This window comes from Oxyura jamaicensis, chromosome 1 (assembly GCF_011077185.1).
Source record: "Oxyura jamaicensis isolate SHBP4307 breed ruddy duck chromosome 1, BPBGC_Ojam_1.0, whole genome shotgun sequence".
Lineage (NCBI taxonomy): Eukaryota > Metazoa > Chordata > Aves > Anseriformes > Anatidae > Oxyura > Oxyura jamaicensis.
Window position 1 is genome coordinate 138,224,678 of NC_048893.1, and position 25,676 is coordinate 138,250,353.

General features: G+C 38.7%; 1 protein-coding gene across 3 annotated transcripts; it reads left to right on the forward strand.

Moving 5' to 3' along the window:
* Window positions 1-247: 247 nt before the first annotated feature.
* On the forward strand, window positions 248-20,821 carry LOC118161185 (interleukin-1 receptor type 1-like). 3 transcript variants are annotated; one of them, XM_035316278.1, is made up of 13 exons: window positions 248-382; window positions 1,572-1,681; window positions 4,489-4,570; window positions 5,864-5,930; window positions 7,499-7,730; window positions 9,794-9,983; window positions 11,727-11,901; window positions 12,904-12,969; window positions 15,210-15,330; window positions 16,187-16,332; window positions 18,017-18,160; window positions 19,219-19,383; window positions 20,438-20,821. In XM_035316278.1, exons 3-13 carry the CDS (start codon window positions 4,568-4,570, stop codon window positions 20,794-20,796), a joined length of 1,668 nt encoding a protein of 555 aa, XP_035172169.1. In that variant the 5' UTR covers window positions 248-382; window positions 1,572-1,681; window positions 4,489-4,567; the 3' UTR covers window positions 20,797-20,821. The 3 variants fall into 3 exon arrangements, with proteins under 3 accessions (XP_035172169.1, XP_035172183.1, XP_035172176.1); XM_035316285.1 differs by lacking the exon at window positions 248-382 and adding an exon at window positions 652-758; XM_035316292.1 differs by lacking the exon at window positions 20,438-20,821 and having other exon boundaries at window positions 19,219-19,434.
* Window positions 20,822-25,676: the final 4,855 nt, after the last annotated feature.

A 25,676-nucleotide genomic window follows, 5' to 3' on the forward strand; every position in this document is an offset into this window, starting at 1 on the left:
TAAACTGGAAGAGTGATGTCCTGACACAGTCGAAGGGACAGATGACCAAACAGGACAAAAAGTAAACGTGACGGAAAGCAAAAAGGCTCTGCTCCAAACCAGAGCATAAGCTTATGAACTCATAAACTCATAAACCATAAACTCATGTTTACGGCCCTGAGGAGCTCTGAGGAGGGCAGACCATGGCTCTCCACGATCCATGAAGTAAACCGGGAGGCGCTGCGGCTCTCCCCTCGGAGCCATCCCCGGGCGGTGCAGGCCGAGGGGCGGCCCCGGGGAGGGGCGAGGCCCCGCCGCGGATCGGCAGCCGAGGCGGAGCCAGCTGCCCGCCCGCTATGTGGCGGCGCCGGGACGGCCGACGGGGCTCAGGGAGCAGACGGAGGTGAGGAAGGGAGGTGAGGAAGAGCGGCGGGCCCGGCGGGGCTCGGGGAGCCGCCTCGGCCTGAGGCGCGGCGGGGAGGGCGGCGGGGGTCCAGCGGCGAGGGCCGCGCGGGGGCGCGGCCATTTTCCCCGCGCGGCAGCGAGGGGCAGCGGGGGCCGGGCGGCCGCTGGTTCGCAGGGTGCGCGGCACCGAGCAGCCTCGTTGGGAGGCGTTTTCCTTCGGCGTGCCCCTGTGCTTCTTCACCGCGTGTCCCATTGCACAAGAGCGGGTAGGAAGGGCTGCAGGGAAGCGAGAAGTGTAGGAGCGCCGAGCGTGCCACGTTTAAAGGCTTATAACAGGAAGCAGGACAAAGCTTTTCGTAAATCTCCTTGACCTGGTAAAGCACCACAGCAACTGTTTATTGCACAACACGATCAAACAAGAACTTTTTTTTAAAAAAACAAAAACAACAACAAAAAAAAAAAACAAAACAAAACAACAAAAAAAAACCTGTTATGATGACAAGAGCGGGCTTTGGGCAAAAGCGCTGCCCTGGCAGAGCTGCCTGCGGATCTCCCTGCGGCAGCCGTAGGGGTTGGGGTGGTTGCAACCAAGGCATTGCGCGACAGCTCTCTGGAGTGACAGATTGGTAGGAACGAGTTGTCACCCAACAGTTACCGAGTTGATTCACAGGTCAAGTTTTCAAGTTTCCAGAAGCAGCTCTTAACTTCTGGGGAATTTCGTCAGGAATGTCAGGAAAACGCTGGGTGTGTTGTGTTGTTGTTCCTCATAAACTTGGAAACTTCAGGCTTGTTTGACTTGGACTCTTTTATGTGCTTAGACTCTCAAAAACAGTTCCTAAATGAACACACTCGTCTTTCATACCAGTTGTGAAATTGGAATACTTTGAAAGCTGGGAAACTGACATAAAACTGTTGCACAAATGTTTAATAACACAAAATCCTTAACTTAGATCCTTTAAGTTAACCCTCAAGTGAGAAATACTTTCTGTTTTTGGTAAACATTCTTTTCCCGAGAATAATACATTAATTTTCATATTCTTTTTGCATCACTGTGTTTTTTACAATTATAGTTTTATCTACATGAGTCCTCCAGGTCCTCTTAAATGGCTCCATTCTTTGATGGTGAAAAAGTAATAATTTACTTTTGATTTCAGTAACAACCTTTTCATATTACTTTATATTGACAGGTATCAGGAGTTGAAATGACATAGAAAACTGTTACAAGCTCTGACTACAAAATGAGCCTCTTCCACTTGATGCTGAAAGGAGGAACTGGGTTTGATTTATTTAAATACTGGTAAGTTCACTTCATTGAAGGTGGCGTGGATGCTCTCGTTGTCTCCAGTCTGACGTGAGGTGGAGATCTGTGAATAGGTTACTTTTTGTTGTGCTGGCATCCATGGCTAGTTATATACATCTACAGTGTCCATCTGTCCGTCCAGACATCCATCCATCTCTGTCTCTCTCTCTTCCTCCTCTCCCTGTGTTCTGATGAAAAGTAAGGCAGTACCTGTAACAAGCATTTGGCTCAGAATCTAGGCATATGGTTGCTAACACTTTTTCTCAGAGCTGAACTGGATATGGTCAGCTACGCTTGGCTCATATATTGAGCACGTTAGACAGGAAAGTTGGGACCTCAGGTAGAGTAGATGGGAAACAAAGTACGACTGGTAGAAAGTCTGTTTTGCTTTGCTTAGCTTGAAAAAGCCTAATGACAGGAGTAAACTCACCAAGGAAGAAGTTGTGAGCTGTATGAATCGTTGTGATGAGTTTAATCTTGTATTGGTGGTTGTATTTTGAACAAGTACTTTTGTTTGTTTGTTTTTGTTGTCATCCCTTCCCCTCCCCCCCACCTTCACTGTTTAGTTAAACTTTAATAAAAACTTTGGTTAAACATAAAATGTTGACACATGTAGGTGTGCTTACAAAATTGGGGCACTTTATATCTCAAGTTGCACTTCAAGCACATTTTTTTTTCTTTATGGCTTAGAGACTAAGGATCTGTTGGCCCCCTGATAGTAACAAGTCCCTGTAGATAGTGATCAATATTGAAAACCACTTAAATAAATTAATAGCAAAGTGCTGATAAACAATTGAAGGATCTAGGTGCTTTCTAAGCTACTATCCTGAATGATTTGTCATTGTGTTGGCCTTGGCAAGAATCATTCATGTCCATGTATTTATAAATTATTTACAAGTAAAATCATTTTAAAAGTTGGAGACAGAAAATTTTGAAAAGAAAGTTACGGTCATGCCTTCTGCACAGCTTCCTGAAGGACAAGTTTGCTTAGGGGCCCAGTATGTCTTTAAAAGCTATTCTTGCCGTGTTTGAAGTTGGCAGTGTGCCTAAGGCAAGTAAAAGGGCAAGTTCTGTGATGACAGGCATCTTTCAATGAACAAAAAGTCAGTATCTTAAATTAGGTCAACATATTTTCTATTTCTGTTTTCAAGATGTTAATTTTAAAAATTTGAAGGAGAAGTAGTAAGTCATATTTCAGCTACGGGAAGGTAAATATTAGGAAAGTAACTTGGAAATCAAAACGTTTCTTTTCTTGGTAGATGAAACCACAGATATGATTGGTAGGTGGGTGGTTTGCTTTTTTCTTTTTTCAGAAAGACTTCACATACAAAAATTTTTCCTTTGAGCTCAGCAAGCTTTGAGCTGAAATAGTTTTTCAAACTAAGTATGTAAGCATTGTCATCAGTGAAGTTGCTGGTCTTTCTACGTAAGTGAGACTTTTTGAGCCTCTGTAGCTGTCAGAGGGGCATCTCATACTGCTGAGACTGAGGTAGAAGGCAGTTCAAGGCTAGTCACTAGGTATGTGAACAAACAGCTGCATTTTAAACAAAGTTTCACATTTATGGAGTCTGAATAATGTTTCACTGTGCATTCTTCTTAAGAAAGAATGCTTCTAGGAACCTTTTGTGTCACTTGAAACCGGAATAAAAATGCTCTGTATATTCTCAGATATTGCAACTACAAAAGCTGGAGGCTTCTTCCCTTCCTTCCAGAGTTTCTAAGTTTTACCATTGCAGTATCTGAATTAGGGGGAAGGAAGTTTGTAAACAATAGAACTTTTCCTAAAAAGTTGAGCTTTACCATAAACTATTAGAAAGATATCCACCCTTGGTATTTGAAGCCAGTAATGGGTGCAAAATGTAAAGTTTAACCTTTTGGATTGCTTACTTATTTTTACCCTAAATTTAGGCATCGTTTACTTTTAGTAGTCAAATCAGTCTTACAAAGTGGCTACTTATGTCTGTGTTTGCTGATTGCTTTGGCTCGTGTAATGTTGTCTCTTTGACAGAAACAATATTTTTCAAAGCTCTTGGCTAGAATTCTTGGTCAGTCTTTGCTACAAGTTTTGTTATTCCACTTTTGTTTTAAGTAGTGTCTCAAGTGTAGGCCCAATTATGCTCTTGCTTTTACATTTAGGATGACTGTTGAAAAAAATTAGCTTTGTGTTAGCATGACTATTTTGGTTAGTCAGATTTTCAACCAAGTGATTGTCCCCCTGTACTCAGCTCTGGTGAGGCTGCACCTCAAATAGTGTGTTTGTTTTCAGGCCCCTCACTACAAGAAAGACATTGAGGTGCTGGAGTGTGCCCAAACAAGGGCAGCGAAGCTGGTGAAGGGTCTGGAACACAAGTCCAGAGGAGCAGCTTAGGGAGCTGGGGTTGTTTAGTCTGGAGAAGATGAAGCTCAGGGGAGACCTTATTCTCTACAATTACCTTAAAGGAGTCTATAGTGAGGTGGAGATCGGGCTCTTCTCCTAATCACCAAGTGATAAGACAAGGGGAAATGGCCTCAAGTTGTACCAGAGGAGCTTTAGGTTGGATATTAAGAGATTTTTTTTCACTGAAAGGGTTGTGTGGCATTGGAGTAGGCTGGCCAGGGAAGTGGTTGAGTCACCCTCCCTGGAGGTCTTCAAGAAACATGTAGATTTAGAACTTAGTAGCATGGTATAGTGAAGGATTCTGTACTAGGTTAAAGGTTGGACTAGATGATCTTAGAGTTTTTTTCTGAATTTAATGATTCTATGATTGTATTGTCCAAATAATGTGTTTTTTACGATCACTTTTCCCTTTCTCAATTTTTTACAGGTAAACTGAAATGTCAAGAATGATGATCGACTCTGACACGTTACAAGAAAAACACTTACAAGGCAACTAAATAAAGACTATGGTATGAATGCTTTGTCAGATAAAAAGATAGGCTGTCAGTTCAAAACAAGTAAATACTTGGAAGCTTTTATATTCCGATGTTGAACTCCTGCTCCGTGTGCCCCTTCCTTCTGCCCTGGCACCTCCGTATGTGCAAAGTTTCAAAAGAAGTAGCTGGTGGGGACTATACGTTGCTGTGTGAAGTAGATTGGATATAAAAGTAATTCAGGGCCACGGGTGTTTTTCAGGGAATACTCTCTCTTCTTCCAAGCTACTTCTAGCTGATGAGAATACTGGCACCTGTGTTCATTACATTTGCAGTGATTGTTACATGGGAAACGAGATTGCTTTAGCGCAAGAAGGAGCAGCACGAAGAACAGCCATGTAGGAAAGGGAAGACAGTTAAATGCAGACCTTAACCTTCAAAGAGCTGTCAGAAAGGAAAGGGGTCAAGTGTTTGCCAGCTGACTGTCAGTACCTGGCTTGGGAGGGGCTCTGATGATATCTTGCCAAGGAAAAAGCAGGCCCATCTGAGAGAGGGCTTGGTTAAGATGCAGAGATTTTGTGGAAACCACCTGTGGGCTATGAGGGCAGTGGTTTTCTGTTCAGTCGTGTATGTGTTAGAGAAACCTGTGAAGAAGACCAGAGGTGTGAAGTGCAACTACAGTTCTAGGAGGCTTTGCTGTTTTGTGTCTGACCACAGCAATTCGCATCACCCACAGTTTCCACATATGTTTGTCTGGAAACATTGTCACATTTAGACACTAAATGCCTGCCAGATCACCTTAGAGTTACAGTACATTTGTCTTCCAGCAAAGAGCTACAAGTTCATCAGCTGTTAAAAGCAGTGTGGCCTCTACTGTAGGAGCACAGTTTGCAGAAGGAAACCTCATGTATCTCTGCAATCGCGTCTTTTGTAAATGTGGAGGGAGGAGGAGCTTAGTCAAGCTTGGTATCAAAATTATACAGTATAACTTAAATGTTAGCTGTCTGCTAGCATAATTTCATCCATGTTAAAGTTGCTTTTGGGTTTAACTAGGCTGGCAAAAGAAAAATACACTTTATGCAAGAGTTCTTCCAGAAGAAAATTGGAAAAGTTCCAGTGGAAAGCTGAAAACTGAGCAGCCTTCTGTGGGCACCAACTTTGGTGGTGGCCAAAATGTTCAAAGGCTGGGCCTAAACTGCCAAACCGATTTTTCCCTCCCCACGATGACTAATGCTTTCCTAAATTTTTAAGGAGTAACGCAGGGTGCAGAGGCCACTGTAGCTTGGAACACTCATACCACATTAATGGAAAATATTTTTTTCTTTGCAGCAAAAGATGACATCTACATTTTTGCTTATTGGTCATCTAATTCTACTGATACCTTTGTTCAGTGCTGGTAAGTTAAATACGTTGTTGAAATTACCATTTTAAAAAAGAAAACCTGTAAGAGACAAGTTCTGCATGTCTAGCAGAAAAGAGTTACTGAGAGAAAATAGTGGATTCAGAGTGTTGAAGATATTCTGAATGCCGCATTTTGGATTGAAGTTGCACTGGGCATGGGAAGGACAGGTTGACATAAATAGTTTTAAATCTAGTCACACAAATTTAGGGTACTGAGGCTTTGAATAACCACTCCCTAATTCCTTTAAATAAAGTGTAAAGAGATTGTCTTCCTTGACTACAAGTGAGCTGTTAAATGCCTTCTTTAAGAGATTTGCTGTTTCTCTAGTCCTGAAAACAGACAGGTGGAGGCCAGTTTCCTTTGCAATTAAGTAGTAAAATTTTTAGATCTAAGTTTTCAGTAGAGTTTAGGCTACGTAATTTAACGGTATTTATCATGCTGTTCTTGGAATAAGCAGGATAATATTAATGGATCTTAATTAGTTTAAACTCTATAGGGAACTATTTCAAATTTTTAGATTAGGTGACAGGACGGTGGTAGGGGTGGGAAGGTTGCTGAAAACGTATTTTGAAATTCAGTACGTTAGCTTTGAATTTTTATGGTCATTGAGCAAGATTTGGAAAATAAGATTTTTTATATAAATTCAGTGTTGCATATGTATGCAAATGTTTGGAAGCTTTTAAAATCTGTTTTATGGCCAAGTGGCCTACTCTGTTTGTGATAAACTGGCATTTTCAGAATAATTTCGGCCTCTAGGCTTGAGTGTTTGATGGCTTCTTACAGTATCTGTCCTTCTTTCCTCTCGTATTTTTTGCCTGATGTTTAAAAATTCCTTGCTAGGATGCATGATTGAGTCATGTAAGCTTGCTCCATGCCCATAATTTAAAAAATGCTCTTTATGCTCACCTTTTATGTGATGATCACAATAGCATTTTATCATTTAAAGGGTGGTACTATTGGTAGAGGAGAAAATTGCAAATAGATTAAGGAAATAGCACGTTATAGTTGAGATTTCCTACTCTCAGTACTGCATCTCTTCAAATTTAAGTTACGTTATGTGTTGGTTCACAGGCTTTTTTGATAGGTTGAGGTCTTGATCTAATTCCACGCAGTCATGTGCTTCAGGTCAAACACTTCCTCCCACCCCCCCAGATTTGTTTTGGGCACTAGAGTTGGAGCAGTGTGTGCTGCTACTGTTCTCAGTATGCTTTTGATAGATGGAATCTACATTAAGAAAATGGTAACTCTTCGTAAGTGCTCGCATGCTGAAATAGGTAGGATGTGAAAGATGTCGTGGTTTGCAGTGATGCTATTGCTGACTACTTAAATAGTGAGAAGTTATGACTTAAGCTTTGTGAAGTGTGTGTTTATTCAACCAGGGGGTAGTAAACAGACAAGAAGCAGTAATCTTGTAATATTTCAATGATAAATAGTTCCAGAAAGTCTACTTCCTAATTCTTTTTAACTTTGAATGGATATTAATACTTAAAACAAAAACAATACAGATTAAAAACACTAGTAACTGTTTTCTCTCTCTTTTTTTTTTTTTTTTTTTTAAATAGAAGAGTGCATTATTTGTGATTACTTTGTGCTTGTCGGAGAGCCTACAGCTATCAGTTGCCCAATAATAACATTGCCAGCTCTTCACTCTGATTACAATGTGACATGGTATAAAAATGGTAGTAATACACCCGTAACCACAGAGAGACACGCCAGGATCCATGTGCGAAAGGGTTTGCTTTGGTTCATTCCTGCAACGCTGGAAGATTCTGGACTTTATGAATGTGAAGTAAGGTAAGGAAAGGAGGAGGGAAACAACTGAATTACTAATACTAAAGTGGAGTAACATCTATGGGACTTGGGTGTACAGAATTTTTTGTTTTAGGTAGAAACCTTAGATCAATTAAAAGCACTGTTTGTTAACTTTGTGCTGCCTTTTTTTCTTCCATGTGTGTAGAATTTAGCATTGCAAAAGTGGCTCATACAGAAAACTTTTTATGTTGAAACTCAATAATATTAACAGTATTATCCTTAATGGGTGTGGGGTGTTTTCTTGGTTTTGAATGAAGTGTAAGGTTACTGGAAGAAATCTTAACTCCTTCAGCTTTTCCTGTGTTCGAATGGCTGTTTGATACTGACACATCAGAAAGACATTTTGATTTCTTCACAGAATGTGGTTAAATGTAAGGAGGATCTAAGTAGAGAGAGTTCTCTGTGTGTTACAGAGGATCAACAAATACAGATGTTCTGGAGAGCTTTACAACTTTTTTTGGAATCCTTTGGGAAATTTACAAATCAAGATGCTGTAAACCATTCTGATGTGTCATATTATAAAACATTGCAAAGCATTACTGGTTTAAAATGGGAATGCATATGAAGAGCAAAGCAATGTGCTAGACAGCTTTAAAGACAGTGAGTACCGTGTCCCCAGTACCGTTCAGAAGATCTAAGTGCATGGAGAAGAAACAAGAGAATCTTTTCAGCTTTTTGGCATCTTCAAGCTCTTGTTATATTTAGAGCTCAGATTAGTACACTGGAATTTACTGCTTCAGGTGCTCAAATCTTACAATGGCTGAAATTCAGTGTGTGCTGAACAGGAAATTAATGCCAGGAAGGTGCATAAATTTTTTGTTGTTGATGTTGTGGTCTTGCCACATCATGCTGAGAACAACCAACGCATTTTTGGGTGACCCAAAATTTGTTTTAGTAGGGTGTAGTAGGGTGTAGCTACAGTGCATACAGCACACCGGTTACGTTGAAGAGATTTGGATTGTGAGTGTAGTAACAGTAATCTGTAGGAACCTCCAGTGTAGGCACAGGTCACAGGCTGTTGCAGCTTCTTACTTCAGAGTCAACAATGAATACCAAATTGGAAGAGGAAAGAAATGCAACCCCTTCAAAGCTAACTAGTTAAATAATAAACATTGTTTTAATTTAGGCACTCTTGCTTTGTCTTCTCTTGGGCATCTTACCTCTTAAGTCTGGCTTGCATAATGTCAGCATGCCAAAAAGCATATGCTGAAGGTCCGTTGCATTAACCAGGCTATGCTTTGTGCATCAGGCACTTAAGTCTTAATTATGGCGTTCATCAAGGTGCAGCATATGGAAGTTGTTGGCAATTCTGTCAAAACATACAGCTGACTTCTCTGGAAACCTCTCTCCTAACAGAGCACTGAGAAATGAAGAATAAACAAGAAGTAATGAGTATTCTTTTATTTCTGGCTTAAACTTTTGCTTTCTAGTGCTCTATCTTCTGGAGAGCTGCTATACCACAGGTTGTTCTCTGTTTCGTGTAAGCTCTCAGTCTGAAGTAGTTTCACACCAATGTTTCATCTTGGTGTACACGGTATTCAAAAGCTTTGTCTCTCTTCTGCAAGAAGTTAAGCCTTCTTTTCTTAAAGTGTCCCTTCAAGGACACAGCCTTTCTTCATCTGAAGCCTTTCTTCACAGCCTTTCTTCACAGGAGAGGTGCTCCAGCCCTCTGATCATATTTGCAGCCCTCCTCTGGGCTTGCTCTAACAGGTCCACATCTTTCTTGTGCTGTGGGCCCCAAACCTGGACGCAGTACTCCAGTAAGTAAGATAAGTCCTGAATTCCCCTCCGGTGCTTCCAGAGCAGAGCAGATTCCACTTCTATTCACAACGCAACATCAGAGCTTATCCTGATCTCTTGCGGTCTGGAAGGGGGTGGCGATGTTTAAGAGCTAGGGAGACTGTAGCAGAGGTGATAGGAGCAAGTCTGGTAGAAATATTGAAGTCCCTGTAAGTCCTAAAATCTCTTCAGCAACTCAGGGAGTTTATAGAGGAAACAGAGACCTTGTTGTTAATGACCTGACTTGTCTGCTCTTCTCGTTACAGGGGTCTTAATCGCTCTAGCCAGAAAACTATAAATTTAAAGGTTTTTAAGAATGATAATGGCTTGTGTTTTAATGGAAAAATGAAGTATGACCAAGTGGTGAACAGCGCAAATATTGGAAATATTATATGCCCTGATCTAGAGAATTTTAAAGATGAAGACAATGTTAAGCCTGAAGTACACTGGTATAAGGTATTGTACATAAATATTTCAGATATAGAACATAGAAAATATTTAAAATGTGTTATGATGCAATTGTGAACAGCAGTTTTTGGAAGGCGAGTTTATTCACTGTGAGGTTTGCCGTACTGTTGGGAAGATGTAAGGAGGTATGAGAGAGATTTAAAACAACACTGTGTGCACTTTGACTCTGAAAGAACTTGCAGTCTAAAAAATCTGTTGCTTTTGTTTGTTGATTTGTGAAATGTCCAGTTTATATAGGTGATAAATTCGTAGGTAAAGTACGGAGGCAATAAGTTGAAGAACTTGTGTTTCCTTAAATATAAGGCTCTGCATAGCTATTTCTATTTCTCAGAATATTAGGCTAGTCTTAACTCTTGATTATGGTGCAGCATTCATATGCCTCTTGCTCTGATTCTGGCAAAATACTCTGAAGCCTATTCAAGCTTGGAACAGTGTGTTGTTTTTTTGTTTGTTTGTTTGTTTGTTTTTCCGATGTTGAGGTAGAATCCTAAGGCAGTTCAGCTCTTAATTCTGTTGTTGGTATTAAAGCGCCTATTTGGGCCTGTATATTATATCTGAAATAAGGTGCACAGATGTAGCACCAAGATTCTTTTTGAGATGATGCGGTTGTAAACTGCTTATAGGTCAGAGAAGAGAAAGGATTTTATTTATTTATTTATTTATTTATTTATTTTTGCTGCTTTTGCATTGCCGCAGATGTGATAATACACCCAACAGCATGAGTCACTGCTACAACAGCTCTGTTTCAGGGAAGCAGAAATGTAGACACGCACAGGCTTACATAATGGTTGAGGGTGAAAGGACCTCTGGAGATCATCTGGTCTGACACCTGTGCTCAAACAGGATCACCTAGAGCACATTGCACGGGGTGACATTCAGGCAGGTTTTAAATAACTCCGGAGAAGGAGACCCCACAGCCTCTCTGGGCAACCTGTGCCAGTGCTTTGTCACCCAAACTGTAAAGAAGTTTCTCCTTGTATTAAAATGGAACTTCCAATGTTAGTTCGTGCCTGTTGCTGGAACCACTGAAAAGAGCCTGGCTCTATCATCTTGATACCCTCTAGGGTACCAGCAAGTCCTCCCAGCTTTGTGCCACCAGCCAACTTGCTGAGGGTGCTCTGTCCCTTCATCCAGGTCACTGATGTGTGAGTTGAATGAGACTGGGCCCAGTACTGACCCCTGGGGGACACCGCCAGCTACAGGCCTCCAGCTGGACTCCTGATCACTCCAACACCGCTGAGCACAACCCCTGAGCTCTGCCATACAGCCAGCTCCCAATCCACCCCACTGCCCCTTCATCTATCCCACACTTCCTGAGCTTGCCTGTTGTGGGAGATGTTGTGAGGATGTTGTGGGAGACAGTCTCAAAGGCCTCCACTGCAGGTGTAAAAAACTTATGGAACGCCTGGGGTTGTCTATTTAACTCAAGATATTAAATGAAGGCAGTGAACTAAAAAACTACATTTGAAAACTTAAAGAATTGGCTGCAGTGATATTTAAAAGGTGCAAATGCAGCGAGACCTCTTTGGGCTTCATGTTACTGCACAGTGACGCTTGTATATGACCCACGTTGTGATTAAAAAAAAAGACAACTGTTTTTTTAATTATTTTTCAATAAAAATAGCAAAATGCTGTTTTTAATTTATTTTTAATAATCAGTAGAGTTCATTAATGGGCTTAATTATAAGATGATTAGTTCCCCTAACTCACAGGTACTTTTGATATATTTAGGAGTGTAAGCCCGGATTTCTAGAAGACAAGCGATTTGTGTTGGCTGAGGGTGAAAATGCTGTCCTGATTCACAACGTATCTGTACAAGACAAAGGAAACTACACTTGCCATATGGTGTATACATACATGGGAAAACAATACAATGTTTCACGAACCATGAGTCTAGTGGTTAAAGGTGAGTTCACAGAGGTGGTTTTCTTTTATTCACTCTACTCCTTATTTTTATGCAAACACAAGCAGTCTGTCATGACACCAGCTCTGTGAAAACAGAGCTGCACATTTTCTTTAAATAAATTTATTTTTCCTAGAATGCTACAATTAAAGTACAGCAATGCATATTGCTTACCCTTGAGCATTGCTTCAGAGGAAGAATTGTCATAAGGAAATGAGAAATGTGGGGTTAGAAATAAGAAAGCAGTGGTTGCGGGGGCAGTGGTTTGTTTTTGCAAAAACCATGTAAATAACCATTAAAATAAAAACAAACAGAAGGATTTTATTTATTTATTTCTTAATTTATTTATTTATTTATGAGACCATGACAGCAGAACTCCTGCTGGCCCTATTGGTCATCTTGTCTCTGTAGAGAGCGTTACTAATGACCTGAGTACTACCATGGCTATAGTCCTTTCAGAAAGGAGGTAAAGTGGAGGTAAAAGTTGGAGGTAAAGTGTCCATCTTCTTAGATTAAATCAACGTTCTTACTTTAGATAGGTGATAACAAGAACAGTGGCTTGTTAGCAGTGAGTGCATGTATCATGCAGAATGATAAAATTCTAGCCCAGTTTGTATGTTCTTGACAACTCTTTTACTTAACTAGAAGTTCACCTGATGTAGCAGGTCATTGAGGTAGTTTCTCTTCCTTATCCATCTCTTTGACAGTTCATTGCACTCGTTTGTGTTTCTGTTATCTGGTTTTGTATTACTTCTACATAAACTACCAGTAAGTCTTGAGACTTTTTTTTAATGCTTTTAAGATAAGCTAAAGTTTCCTGCTATCTTGGAAGCTGAAACTTAGATGAGTACAGCAAATTTCATTAGAGATTTTTTCCATTGGAAATTTGAAACTGGTGCTGAAATAGTACCAAAAATTAAAATAAAATCATTGTAGAACTGTTGGTTGAAGTAAGTCAAATCACTTGTTGTCCAAAGATTTTATTTTTTTCTTTCTTTCTGTTAGAAAGCCCACTGCAGATGAGACCAGAGTTTATTTATCCAAGGAACAACACAATTGAAGTGGAGCTTGGTAAGTAGTGACTATTTAAGAAATCATTAAAACTCAGAAAGACCGGGAGTTTATCTGTTTTACTGAAATAACATGTTAACGATTCCAGTGATTTCAGCAAGACTGGAAGGTAGTCATCTGGATTGAGGTTATCTGGAACACAGATGATAGAACATGATTCTTCCAAGTAATTTGCAGGGAGAATAACTGAGTGCACCTAAGATTGGAGTTTTTGACCAGCAATATCATGTTGGGTGCATCTATTTTTTGTTTATTACCATATGCCCCCTTTGTACCACTTACCACTGCCTGTGTCTTGACATATGTTCAGTATCATTGGGAATACAGTTACATATATCCAACACCTCAGGATAGCTACCGATTGACCAGTCTAGTAGTTTTTCTCTTCATCTGTGTTTCTTGTCCCCCTTTCCTCTCCAGAAAACTGATTTTATTCCTTCTAGGGTATGAAAAGTTTTCAGATAGCATTTTGTACCAAGTAGAACTGTTTCAAACTGTCTTTGATTTTTTAAAAACGGCTTTAACTGATCTTGGAGAAGTGCGACTGGCCATTTACCACAATTTCCTAGTGCAGAATGATCTGAGATGTCTTATACTTTCCTTGCTTTTTTTTTTTTTTTTTCCCTCCAATTTTTTTCTTCTTTTCCTTTAATTTTTTGACTTCAACAACTTGTGAAAGATATCTTGTTCAAAAGTTGCCAGGTTGTGGTGAGGATGAGATTTTTGATCAGAATACAGAACAAGCTTTAATAGGAGTTATTTTCCTTCAAAGTTTGGAAGGCTTTACTTTAACCAGTAAAGTCTACAGAAGTGGGAAAATTCAGGACCTGATACCATTAGTATTATTTTACAGACTTACAGTGCTATGGTCTTCAGATGATCATTTAATTCTGTTGGAAATAATTAGAAATGGCTCAACAGCCTCCTCTCTTCTGGTAATTACAGCTTCTCTGGTTTTGTTGGAAATACGTGTCTGAAAAGCTCTATTTGTCCTCTAATAAGGAGAAGCTCTATATGTGCTGCTAATAAGGAGATTTATTTGCCAGATATTAGGCTGAAATAGGGATACTTGCCACCATCCTTTTAAAAACTCATATAGCCCTAATCTTTTCATAAAAACTTATATTTTCCTTTGTGGTTGTAACTGTGGAAGAAATACAGTAATATTATGGTGGTGTTTCCCTGTACTGAATCTTGCAGCCACTCAAATGCCATGTAAATCTCATCCCCAGTTCTTACTGGTAAATTAATTATGACTTCCCATATAATTCAGAAAAAATCTTGCCAGTACAACCACTACTCAGGAATCAGAAGTGCACAGGACCTTAACAGGCATTTTCATTTACTGTATGCATCCTGTAGAGTTTTCTTTCTCCTTTGATCGTACTTGCTGAGAAAATGGAGAATCAAGTACATGGCAGTCCAGGGCCTGTGTGTGGTTCTCAGCCTGTATTAGGATTTGTTATGGGACAGCTTGTTTAGATTCCTTGATATTGTAAATGAACAATTGATCCACATTTGTTATGGCTTGAACACTGTAGATTACAACTTGCTGTCATATTATTGTTCATTTTTGCTGGTCTAAGGTACCCAAATCCAGCTTTAAGTACCTCACAGATCCTAACAAAGCAGTCACACATGAGACTAAAGGGAGACACTTACACATGGGTATCTGCATATGAGGTAGGTAGGGGCTTCAACTCCTGTTATTATTAATAGGACCTCAATTCAGTTGCCTAAACATACATGTCTAGTGCTGTTTTGGATTAACTCGCTGCTCTAGATATGCAGGTTGCCTGAAGATCTGGAGGCCTATTTGCTAGCTCCCTACAGATGTCTGGGTTGCTGGAGAGCATCTCAAATGTCAGGCAACTGATTTGGGCCCTGGAGATCTTTCAGTAATAGTCAGTGGAGTCCAGAGAGCCATTCAGATATAAGACGCAGGTGTCTATTTTAATACGAGCAGAATCCAGTGGAGGTGAACTCCTTTATAGCTTAGACATCTAGTTCACATGTAGACATGAACATTCAGTTACCTACATTTAGGGTGGGATTCACATTCAGACTGGAGAGACCCAGTTGTGGAGTAGAAATGGATGAGTGTAATGGACTTTGGTTTTCATAAGGTAGGTGGGATTTTCCTTATCCCTCCTTTTCCCAGTTGTTCCCTAGTCACTTGATCCTGCTCGTGTTACAAAACTTTTAATAGTTGTATTTAAATGGTTTGTTTTGTTTTGTAGGCTCTCATGTAGTCATGGAATGCAATGTATCCTCTGGCATAAATGGCTTGATTCCATACTGGGAAGTTAACAATGAATATGTTGATGACTTTGATAGCACCTACAGGGAACAGTTTTATGAGTAAGTATATTTATACACTGAACTGTAAGTGCATTTCTAGGTGATGTAATCTGCAGTTACTTGCAATAAATTCACCGTAAAGTTGACTAGTAGTCAATGGCAGTTGTCATTGGAAGACTGATTAGAAGTCTGCATCAAGTACATTATGTTCTTACTGCTTGATTTTTAAAAATAAATAATTTATTATAAATACTGATGCATTTGATACAAATGGAATGAAGCAGCCATACACGTTTTTAGAATGCTGTTATGAAACATATAATTTTAAAGCCTTATATATACATTTGTTTTTATGAAATTCTTTTGTTAATAGGCTACACCTTCCCCTCCATCATTAATATGAGAAGGGTAGATAAAAAAAAAAAGCCCTGTTGAAGTACAGATGTGACTGTTAATTTCAAAGAACACAAAAGAGAAGCTCTTGTTGTAGAATCTCTCTCTTCCAAGAGAGGACCTTTGTTACTCTGTGATGATTGGTCTGGGCTATTGTAGAGTGTGGATATGTTGATGCTTTCGCATTATAGCAACCACTGCTTTTAATTATAGTCCTTAAAACTTATTACAAGGAAGAGTGTGTGGGGGGAAAGGGTGAAGGGATTTTCAGCATATCAGTTCAGACTCATGCAGAAGCATTGTTTCCACCAAGTGCCATCATTGGTTTTTTAAAAAAAAGTCTTCTGTTACGTTGCAAACTGCTTTCTTTTCTACAAACCTCTTAGGTTTGCAGAGGTCAAAAATGAATATTCATGTATTTGCAAATAGTGTTTAACATGGGATAGATTCAGCAGAGATTCCAGTTTCTATACTGATCTTTCTTCTTTTTTTTTTTTTAATTTTAATCCTTTTTTAATGACAGAAAGGGGATGCCTCATGGAATTACTGTTGCTGGAACAAAATTTAACATTTCAAAAGTGAAACTAAAGGATTATGCCTATAAATTTTTCTGTCATTTCATATATGAGTCTCAACAATTTACATCATACATCAAATTGGAACGTCCAGGTAAGATATCAAGTCTTGATAAAAATTGTGATCAATGATGCCTACTTTTCAATTAGTTTGACACCACACTACTTGCAGCTGAAACTGTGTTTCTTAGCAAAATTAAAGGGAGTAGCACTTTGAATTTGCTTTGCCTTCTCTTGGTAGGTGCTTTAGCAAGCATTAATGAAATACTTAAATACATTGAAGCAAATATTAGGCCTCAGTGGAATTCTGTGCTTCGTTTTGCACACTTGTGAAGAAGCACGTGGATCAGAGGAGATCATGAGTGTAGAAGAAGAGTGACAATGGCCAGTTCTCTTACAGAACTGAGGGGATACATAACCAAGTATGGAACAGAGTGTGTCAAAAGCAACTGAGCATTTATGCACACCTGGTTGTCCTTCGGTAACAAATAATGGGCTCAGATTGTCAAGAGGAAAAAAAAAAACTGTTTAGATAGCAGGAAAAGCTTTTAACAATGCTGAAGTGAAACTTAAATAGATTGCTTGGAAGGTCAGAGAGTTTCCATTACTGATGCATATGGTTTGTTACCACCTTTTAGACAGGCTCAGGAATGTTGGTTGGGAGCATCCAGCTTCTTGTTGAATACCCCTGTCTTGTGCTCATAGACAGGGTAATTTTGACCTGGCACTGGCTAGTCTGAAATCTTTCTTTTTGGTAGATAAATCTTCAAATAAAGGTAAAACGAGCTTGTAAAAACTCAGATGTGAGGTTCAAGAAATTCATTCTTTGTAGTCAAGAACAGATACACAGAAAAGCAAACCATTAGATTTTTTTAAGTGTCCATTTTTATTTTATTATTTTATTTTTTTTAATATAGCTACAGAATATTCCCTGGTCCGTTGAGTGACAAAGCTGATTTTATTGATTGTGAACCAGTCCTTTGACAGGTGTCACTTTCAAATTTACCTTTAGCTGGCCACACTGTAAACAGATAACTGACTGAAAGTGGATGCCAGCCCTGTCTTACTACATAACTGTAATTATTTGCTTACTGTAAATAAAGGCCTTCACAATGATTGACAGGATAGAAATTAACCTCAGACATTCTTAAATGCATGAACTAAAAATTGCAGTTTGTGGAGTCATTTGTGGGCTTTAATCTATTTATTAAATCTGTTTTTTAATCTATTAAGAACAACAAATTGGTTGGTTCAGTTGTGGGTCTTTGAAGAGGCTTGACACAATGAAAAACTGGTTGGTCTGTGGAGAACAGTGTGGTCAGGAAATCATCTCCTCTCCTCTGATGGATCAAATTTTGTATGAGAATTATCTGGACTATACATCAATATTAATATATATATATATATAATATAATCTTAATTTATATATAATATTAATATTTTGGTGCTTAGGCTGAAGAGTAGCCTGACTTGTCTTGTTGGCAACGTACCTTTTCTCTGAAAGATAAAAGCACCCTTGTCAAATAACAGTATTTGTAGAAAGAATATATGGAAAACTTTCAGTCCTGTCATTCATTACATCTATTTTTTTAAATCCATATATATGGATTTTATATATATATATATTAATATATTTTTAATCCATATATATGGATTTAATCTGTATATATGGATCCTAAATATTGAAGGGGAAAACTTCCAGTTTTTAACATCTAGTCTTATTTCTCACCTATAACTATATTTTTGTTTCTCTCCTTTTATTCCACTTTCTACTGCAGCTCAGAACATCCAGGGTTACTTGATTGGAGGAGGGGTTTCTTTGGTATTTTTAGTATTTGTTACACTCGTTATCTACAAGATCTTCAAAATTGATATCGTGCTTTGGTATCGGAACTCCTGCCATCCTTTCGTGGGTGAAAAAGGTATGCTGATGTTGCACCAAGGTGTACTTAGTGTGCTGTGTGTTGTAATGATGTCTCCATCTTCTCTTGCAAAGCAATGAGTTAACCTCACTGGAGCATGATTGGTCTTGATTGGGATTTTTGAAAATAAAACACATTTTTAGGATTTATTGATTTAGTTCAGATGACAAAAATATCTATGGGGGAAAATCAACAACTTTTCAAGAATCCAATTTTATCATTCATTTTCTTAAAGACACATTTCAGTAGCTGGAATGCTGTTCTGGCTGCAGCTCTTCAGATATCCTATAATTACTATTCTTACAAAAAACAGTAATATAATGGAATTGCTCCTCACTCTGGATGAACCAGGACAAATTTCACTTTTTTTTTTTTTCCTATTTGAAGACATTTCTAGTTAGTTTACTTTCTGTAAAATCCTGACATTCAGAATAATGTTGACTGGTGTGCTATAAGACTGGTGCATCTATAAGAGCAGTATGTTTAAGTATGAGTCATTTCCAAACATTTGAGGGGAGTTATGTGGCTAGAGAAAGAGAAAATATCTACTGGAAGTAGTTGTTCTGTTGGATTTCTGTGAAGCATTTTAAGTTTGGTCTTTCTGGAAAGCTTGTTCCAAAATACCTAATGTGCTTCTGATCTTGAAATTTGTCAAATATTTTGTTTTGTTTTCATGTCTAAGTGATTGTAGTGTTATGAACCTTTAGGTTACAAAAATAATCTAGTTATGGGGCTGCTGGGTTTCTTAAGGATTCACTTGTTCTACTGGAACAGCTATTTTCTAGACAATTCACTGGTAATGCATATATATATATATTTAATTTAGGGTTGAATGAAGAAATCTTAAACTATCTAATTTTGCAAGTTTCTTGCCTGTTCAGATCCAGTGTGCTGAATCTTAAAGGCCAGATTCTACAAATAAGTCAGTCTTGATTATAGTTATGCATGCTTAGATAATAGTAGGATTAGAACCCAAAGTAATGCTTCAAGTGGAGTGGGATAGTGTTTAGGAATGTTTTTCTGTTTATGTCTTTAGGTTACATTTTTATATTTTTTAGCTTCAGATGGGAAGATCTATGATGCCTACGTTCTGTATCCAAAGAACAGAGAGAGCTGCTTGTACTCATCAGATATTTTTGCGCTGAAGATACTGCCAGAGGTCTTAGAAAGACAGTGTGGATATAACCTCTTTATATTTGGGAGGAATGATTTAGCAGGAGAAGGTAAGCTATCCAAATACAAATTAGACTTGAGTTTTCTTATTAGCAGCTGAAGTGAGTTGCAAATACAACTCAGGAAAAGATCAAACAGGTGTGGTGCTAAATACCTTTCACCGTCTAAAGAGCTCTGATTTTCGTTTTCTTTGTGAAGAATGAGGCATTACAGCACTGGATGCTCCCATAGAAGTAGAGTGTGTGAGTTTGTTTATCTCAGCCTTTCCCTCGTTGTTATTTAGGTCTTACAGACCTGTTGTTGTTGTTAATGTCTGGCTAGCCTACACATCTGAAGACGGAATGATGCTGAGGGGAAGAAGAGTTGAAATAGTGTATGTGAATGATGACTAATGGCAGGAAGCATGTGGGTGATACGATAAGAACCTGCTGCTTTGAGGTACCATGTAGCAGAAGAACTTCTGAACTGTGTAATTTCTATTTGCTCCAAGGATTGCTGTCAAACACAGAGGGATGCATGCAGTAAAGGGTGCAATGGATGCTCAGACACTGCAAGTGAAGAAAAATGAATGCAAAGCAACGTTAATTTATCAGGAAAGAATCAAAGAGTACTTTGCCCTAGTGAAAGTTCTTACAAAGCATTGCCTTAAAAGGCTTTAAAATCCTTGTGGAGGTTTCCTTTTTGTGTATATGCACATCAAATTTCAATTTCTAGCACCTGACACTGAAAATTGCAGTCTGTCCCACTTACTGCTTATGTGAGATGAAATGAAGAAACTCATGTGAATCTTTTGCAATTTCACCTATGGTGATAATAAAATGACATCAAAGAGATAAGTGATAGAAAGTTGGTAGCTCTTCTCTGTTTATGCAATACAAATATGTATGTTTTCATGTGGTCAGAGCATTGCATTAGCCAAATCTCCACTTGTCAGCTAACCCACAGTAACAGCTTGGATGCTCTTATCGTGTCCCTATTTGTGAGGTAAAGGGAGGCTCTAATATCAAACAGTGAATGAAGCAGTTGCAACATATGAGTAATAAAAAATAACCCCCTGATAAACACCCTGATTTTTTTTTTTCTTCACAATTTTTCTCTCTACAGCTGTGATCAGTATTGCAGATGAAAAAATCCGTCAAAGTAGAAGAGTGATAGTTATTTTAGTACCAGAACCATCATGTTACAGTATTCTAGAAGACGCGTCTGAAAAGCATCTAGCCATGTATAATGCTCTTATCCAGGATGGTATTAAAGTAATTCTGATTGAACTTGAAAAAATACAAGATTATACTAATATGCCAGAATCCATCAAATATATTAAGCAAAAGTATGGGGCTATCCGATGGAAAGGTGACTTCTCTGAAAGGTCTCATTCAGCAAGTACCAGGTTCTGGAAAAAAGTACGTTACCACATGCCGTCCAGAAAACGTGGATCTTCATCAGGATTTCACTTGTTGCCATAAAATACCAATTCTTCCTAAATAACAGCAGAAAGATGACAATCACTGCCGAAGTTCATTATAATAAGTGATGGAGGAATTGAAGGTCATATGTATCTGTTTTGTACAGACAATCTCATCCAGATTTTCTGGATTGAAGGTACTTCAACTTGGTCTACAGATGTGAATCACGCTTTCTTCTGGCCAGATCAACAGAATGTCTTGAAATACCATCAGTAGCGTGCTGATGGCATGGAAGCCATATAGGAAGTACATAAAGATACAGAGAATACATTCTCTATCAAGAGTTGCACTGTGATTTGTCGGAATATTTTTGACTTTAAAAATGGAAGGGGGAAAAAAGAGAACTTCTTTCCAATTTAAGGTTGAATATGAAGGGAACTGTATTAAATGTAATTGTGATGTTATGTAATGGGCTTAGTTGATGCCAGTAAATGTTTGTGCTTTTTTTTTTTTAATGAAATGACATGAATCTTATTTGTTACAAGTTTGTTATTTGCTGCTTTGTTCAGTTTGCTCAAAGATAATTCCATCTGCGTGTTAGTGCGTCAGTGTGGTATCATCTAAGAGAAAATGTAAGAGACAATCCCACCCCACCCCAAAATACTGTTCAACTTGGCAAAGCATAGATTCTCTTACCTGATCTTTTTTACGTTTTAAAAAACTGCATGGTTTTCAATCACTTATCCCACTCAGACATCATAAAAAATACTATATTGCTGTACCAGGTCATAAAAATGTTAAATCTCCAGAGGATTTTTTTTTTTTTTCCAGTTATGTGGCTTAATATGTTCTTATTAGCCATTTGGAGCAATGAGCTCATGACACATTCTCTCATGCAGAGTGCAGCATGGTTGGCTTCATCCCCCTCTGCTTAGGGACCAAAGGGCTTCAGGGCACAGGCAACCCAGCTGGGCGGTTTTCATGGGGTGCTGTTGGTGAAAGAGAGCAGGTCTCCCCTCCTGTTCCCAGCCAGGGTGCTGGCTTTAGCATTTGTCATGTCTGAAAACAAGCTGCTTGAACGGACTAACATAGCAGAAATTCTTTTCCTTGTAGCTTTCTCCCAGATCAATGAGTTGATCTGGTTCCTAGAGGGGTCCAAGTGCAATGGCAGAAGTAAAGGGATAGTGTGCTCATGCTTTTTGGCTCCATGTGCATTTAGAAAATAGAGCTAAAATAACATTGCCCAGTACTTAGAGAGTGAGACAGATGGCCTGTGTTTTTGCCTGTAGCTGCTTGCTTTTCTTTTTTCCCCTCTCCACTGATGTTGTAAGGAATCTAAGATGACTGGGCACCTAATTTAACTGGGGTCAGAAGAATTTATGCTGGAGTTGCAACTTTTGTGCAGCTGTTTGAGAAAGGAATTTGTTAAAACTTACCGTAGATGTCAAATGCTTTTCCTTTCCCTCTTTTTTATTTTTTATTTTTTTAGCAATTTTATGTACATCTCAGTTTTGTTAGCTCTGAAGCTAAGATGCGTACAGGCAGTGATGTAGATAATAAATTGCAGGGAACTGATTGTTAAGAAATTATCAAATCTCCCTAAAATCATGTTTATAGCTATGAATTTTACAGGAATGAGAGATGTGAGAGCTAAATTATGTGTGCTTTTCAGTCTATGCTCAAGAGTTTACATTTTTAAGTTAAGAGATTTGTTTTCGTATGGAAGCTTCAGCATGTGTCTGTTACTAGTGGGCTGTGTGCTTGGTGTATAAGGCATATTTGGGTCTCCTGAACAACTTAGACAATTTCAGAGTTTGATTAATTGTATATTAATCTGGAAAGTAGCCCATGGTTCAAGTTAGTTTACACAGGCATTGTTTTGCTTCTGTGGCTAGTGATTTTTGCCTTTTTTTTTTTTTTTCCTTTTTTTTTAATAGTGTTTGGGGAAGATAAATATTGCACCATTTTGGTGATTTTTAAAATGTAGGTTTAATGAACAATTGACTGCATTTCCAAGGAAGAAATATGACAACTCTGCTAATTGTGCAGTAGTTGGAAAAAAGCAAAAGGTTTTTTTACTAATTTTAAAGTGAAGTAAAGTGAAGTCTTTGCTAATATGGCAGTTCAAAACAGGTAGGCATAGGTAAGGCAAAGACCTGTGGTGATTTTTCTTGATACAAGTCACAATAACAAGACATTTCTAACTCTAGCTTTTCCGTATGTTAAATTAAATTTATCTGGGTTGAGGAGGGAAGCTGTGTACACTAACTCCTCTGTGATTGTTTTTATCCTAGTACAGACATTGAAGAGAAGACTTCTGGGTAGATTGTGATGACTGATTTGTAGCAAGAGTTTCAGATCTGCCTTTAACTGCTGCTTGAAGCTCTGAATTCCTGTTTGTGTTTGTGTCCTACTAGCTTCTGTCTCGCAGCGCCTTTGTTCTCCAACTCAAATTTCAGCAATTTTTTTCTCGTACAGCTCCCTTATCACAGAACAACTAGCTTACTACTGTGTCAAATTCCAGTGCTTTCCAAGCTGTACTTGAAGGCTGTTGTTAGTACAGTGTTAGGCAGAAATTTTGCCTTTGAGTTGATTCTTTGGTGTCTCTGACATCACTTTGTTTGTCTGAAAAAAATAATGTTCTGCACCATTTCCAATTCTTCAGCTCTTTGAAGACTGCTTCCTTCATTTTGACACTACAGTCTTTATTGGCTTTTTTTTTCTTTTTTCTTTCATGGCTTTTCTTCACTCCCTTCTCAACCAAAAGAAAATGATAATGTGAGGCGCCATCCCACGGAACTGCCCAGTGACCATGGGATGCTGTGACTCCCTTGTTCTGCCTCACTGGTGACAAAATCAATGGAAATCGCTTGCTCTCCCACCTAAGTTAATCGATTACCTCAGTGTATGCTGGAAATTTGGAACTCTGCTTCTGGGGAAGAGTGCCTTCTGAGCTTCAAGCTTCGTGTGTTGTGTGTGTGTCTGACCGGACTGGCGTAAGAATCTCTTCACTTCTGAACAGGAATGGAAAAATGTGCATTTGAAATGTCAAGATATCTCTAACTTTCATGATACTGGAATGTTTAATTGGTGAATGTCATGTATGTACAGACCAATGCATATCCTTATCCTCTGTTCTCATTCTGTGTTTTATACAAGACAAAAATGTCAGGGAAGAAACACTTCTGGTCATGAAGTGCCACATTCACTAAGCTGTTGCACTAAATCTTGTTTTCAATATTGTGTCTGTTTGGTGACAGCCGGTGGGGGGGACAGGGGCTAAAAGACCCTTGAGATCCATCCCAAGTTACTGAGATCCATCTGGGCAAGGCAAATGTGCAGATTGTTATGGTTCACTTGACAGAAGAATTTAGTGGGACAGAAGCTGTGCGGTTTGGTTTTGGAACTCTTTTGTCAGAAGATCCCTATTTCAAATGTGAAGACTAGACACTGGAAGTATTGTATTTATGCCCTGAGGACTAGGGGTCCAATATTGACTTTGTATTTCCACCTTGACAGTTTGTGGTTTGCAGGCCAGCCAACAGAGTTCCAGCAACCTCTGGCCTCCTGAATTTTTATTTTTATTTGTGCTGTCTGGAATAGATTGTAAAACTGCTACTTGTTATGCCTACCTTGGGTGGAATGTTATTTTACTGAGCCAAAATACTTTTTTTTTTTTTTTTTTTTTCTCGATACTTGTTTCTTTTGCTATATTTATATGACTGCTGAAGTTTTCCTGCATGTTATGTAAAGACACTTTGAAGAGAGGTCCACTTTTAATTCAATAAAACACTACACAATTTTTTCTTACAGCATTGCTTTTTTTCTCCTTGTTCTTCCACTGAAGCACACTGTGAATGAAGAATGGCAAACACATGTCTTGGTTTGAAAGTGTATCAAACAAGATGGCTTTTACTCACTTTTACTCCATTCAAGCTACTTTTCCCAGAATTGGGAGTGGAGGGGAGAGGGTCTCACTAACGCGGGTTTAATCTGGTTTCAGTACAACAGTAGCGTGAACCACCTCACCCTGGTCATCTGTAATTCTTTCGCATTCTCATTGTTCTGAAGTCCCATTTCACTAGTCATTTTTACAGCTAAAAATTTCTTATTAAATGTTTTAATTTACCTTACAAAACTAAAACTCCACCTGCCTTTTGCCAGTGCTCATGGTTGTGAACTTGAAAACAGGTCTTTGTTTACCAGTCAATCCCATGGCCCATTTTTCTAGTTTTTTTGTTTGTTTGTTTCTTGTCAACACAGTTTTATTTCAGACTGTTGTCAGGCAACTTCCTTCCCGCTCCTACAGCAGCGAACATTCACACTCTGACTTGCAGAATGCAGAAGGAATGAAATATTTATTTCAGGTATTCTCATTGTTCATATATCATTTATCAATGAAATACTGTCCAAGGTGGAAAAAAAAAAGAAGAAAAAAAAAAGGATTTCACAGAGAGATAGATTCTAGTTGTCAAATACATCATTTTGGGAAAAATGAAATATACCAACTGCTGCACACACATCTGGTCTCATTATTACCTCCTCAGTAACAGAAAGATAAGCCATTGCTCTGCTGCAATTCGATTTTGAAGATGGCACTGATAAGTTGAATTAGTCTTCCCTGTGCAAGTTACAACATCATTCTGTCTTAGACCTTCATGGCTTTATTGCTGGAGCTGGCAGTTCTTGGTCTGCTTTGAAGTGGTCCTGGTGACAACATCAAATATTCATGCAAACCAATGTCAGGTGATGGACTTCTCTGGTCTTCCTTGCCCTTTTTGACTTGTAACAGCCAAATTCTGTACTTCAGGAGTGATGTACCCCCAGATTTTGCTGTCTCATGAAACACAGTAATTTCAGGTGATATTCCTCCAGAGGTTTTGCTGAATTCTAATTCTTATCAGTCTGCAATGTTGAATGATTGAATAGTTCTCATTTTA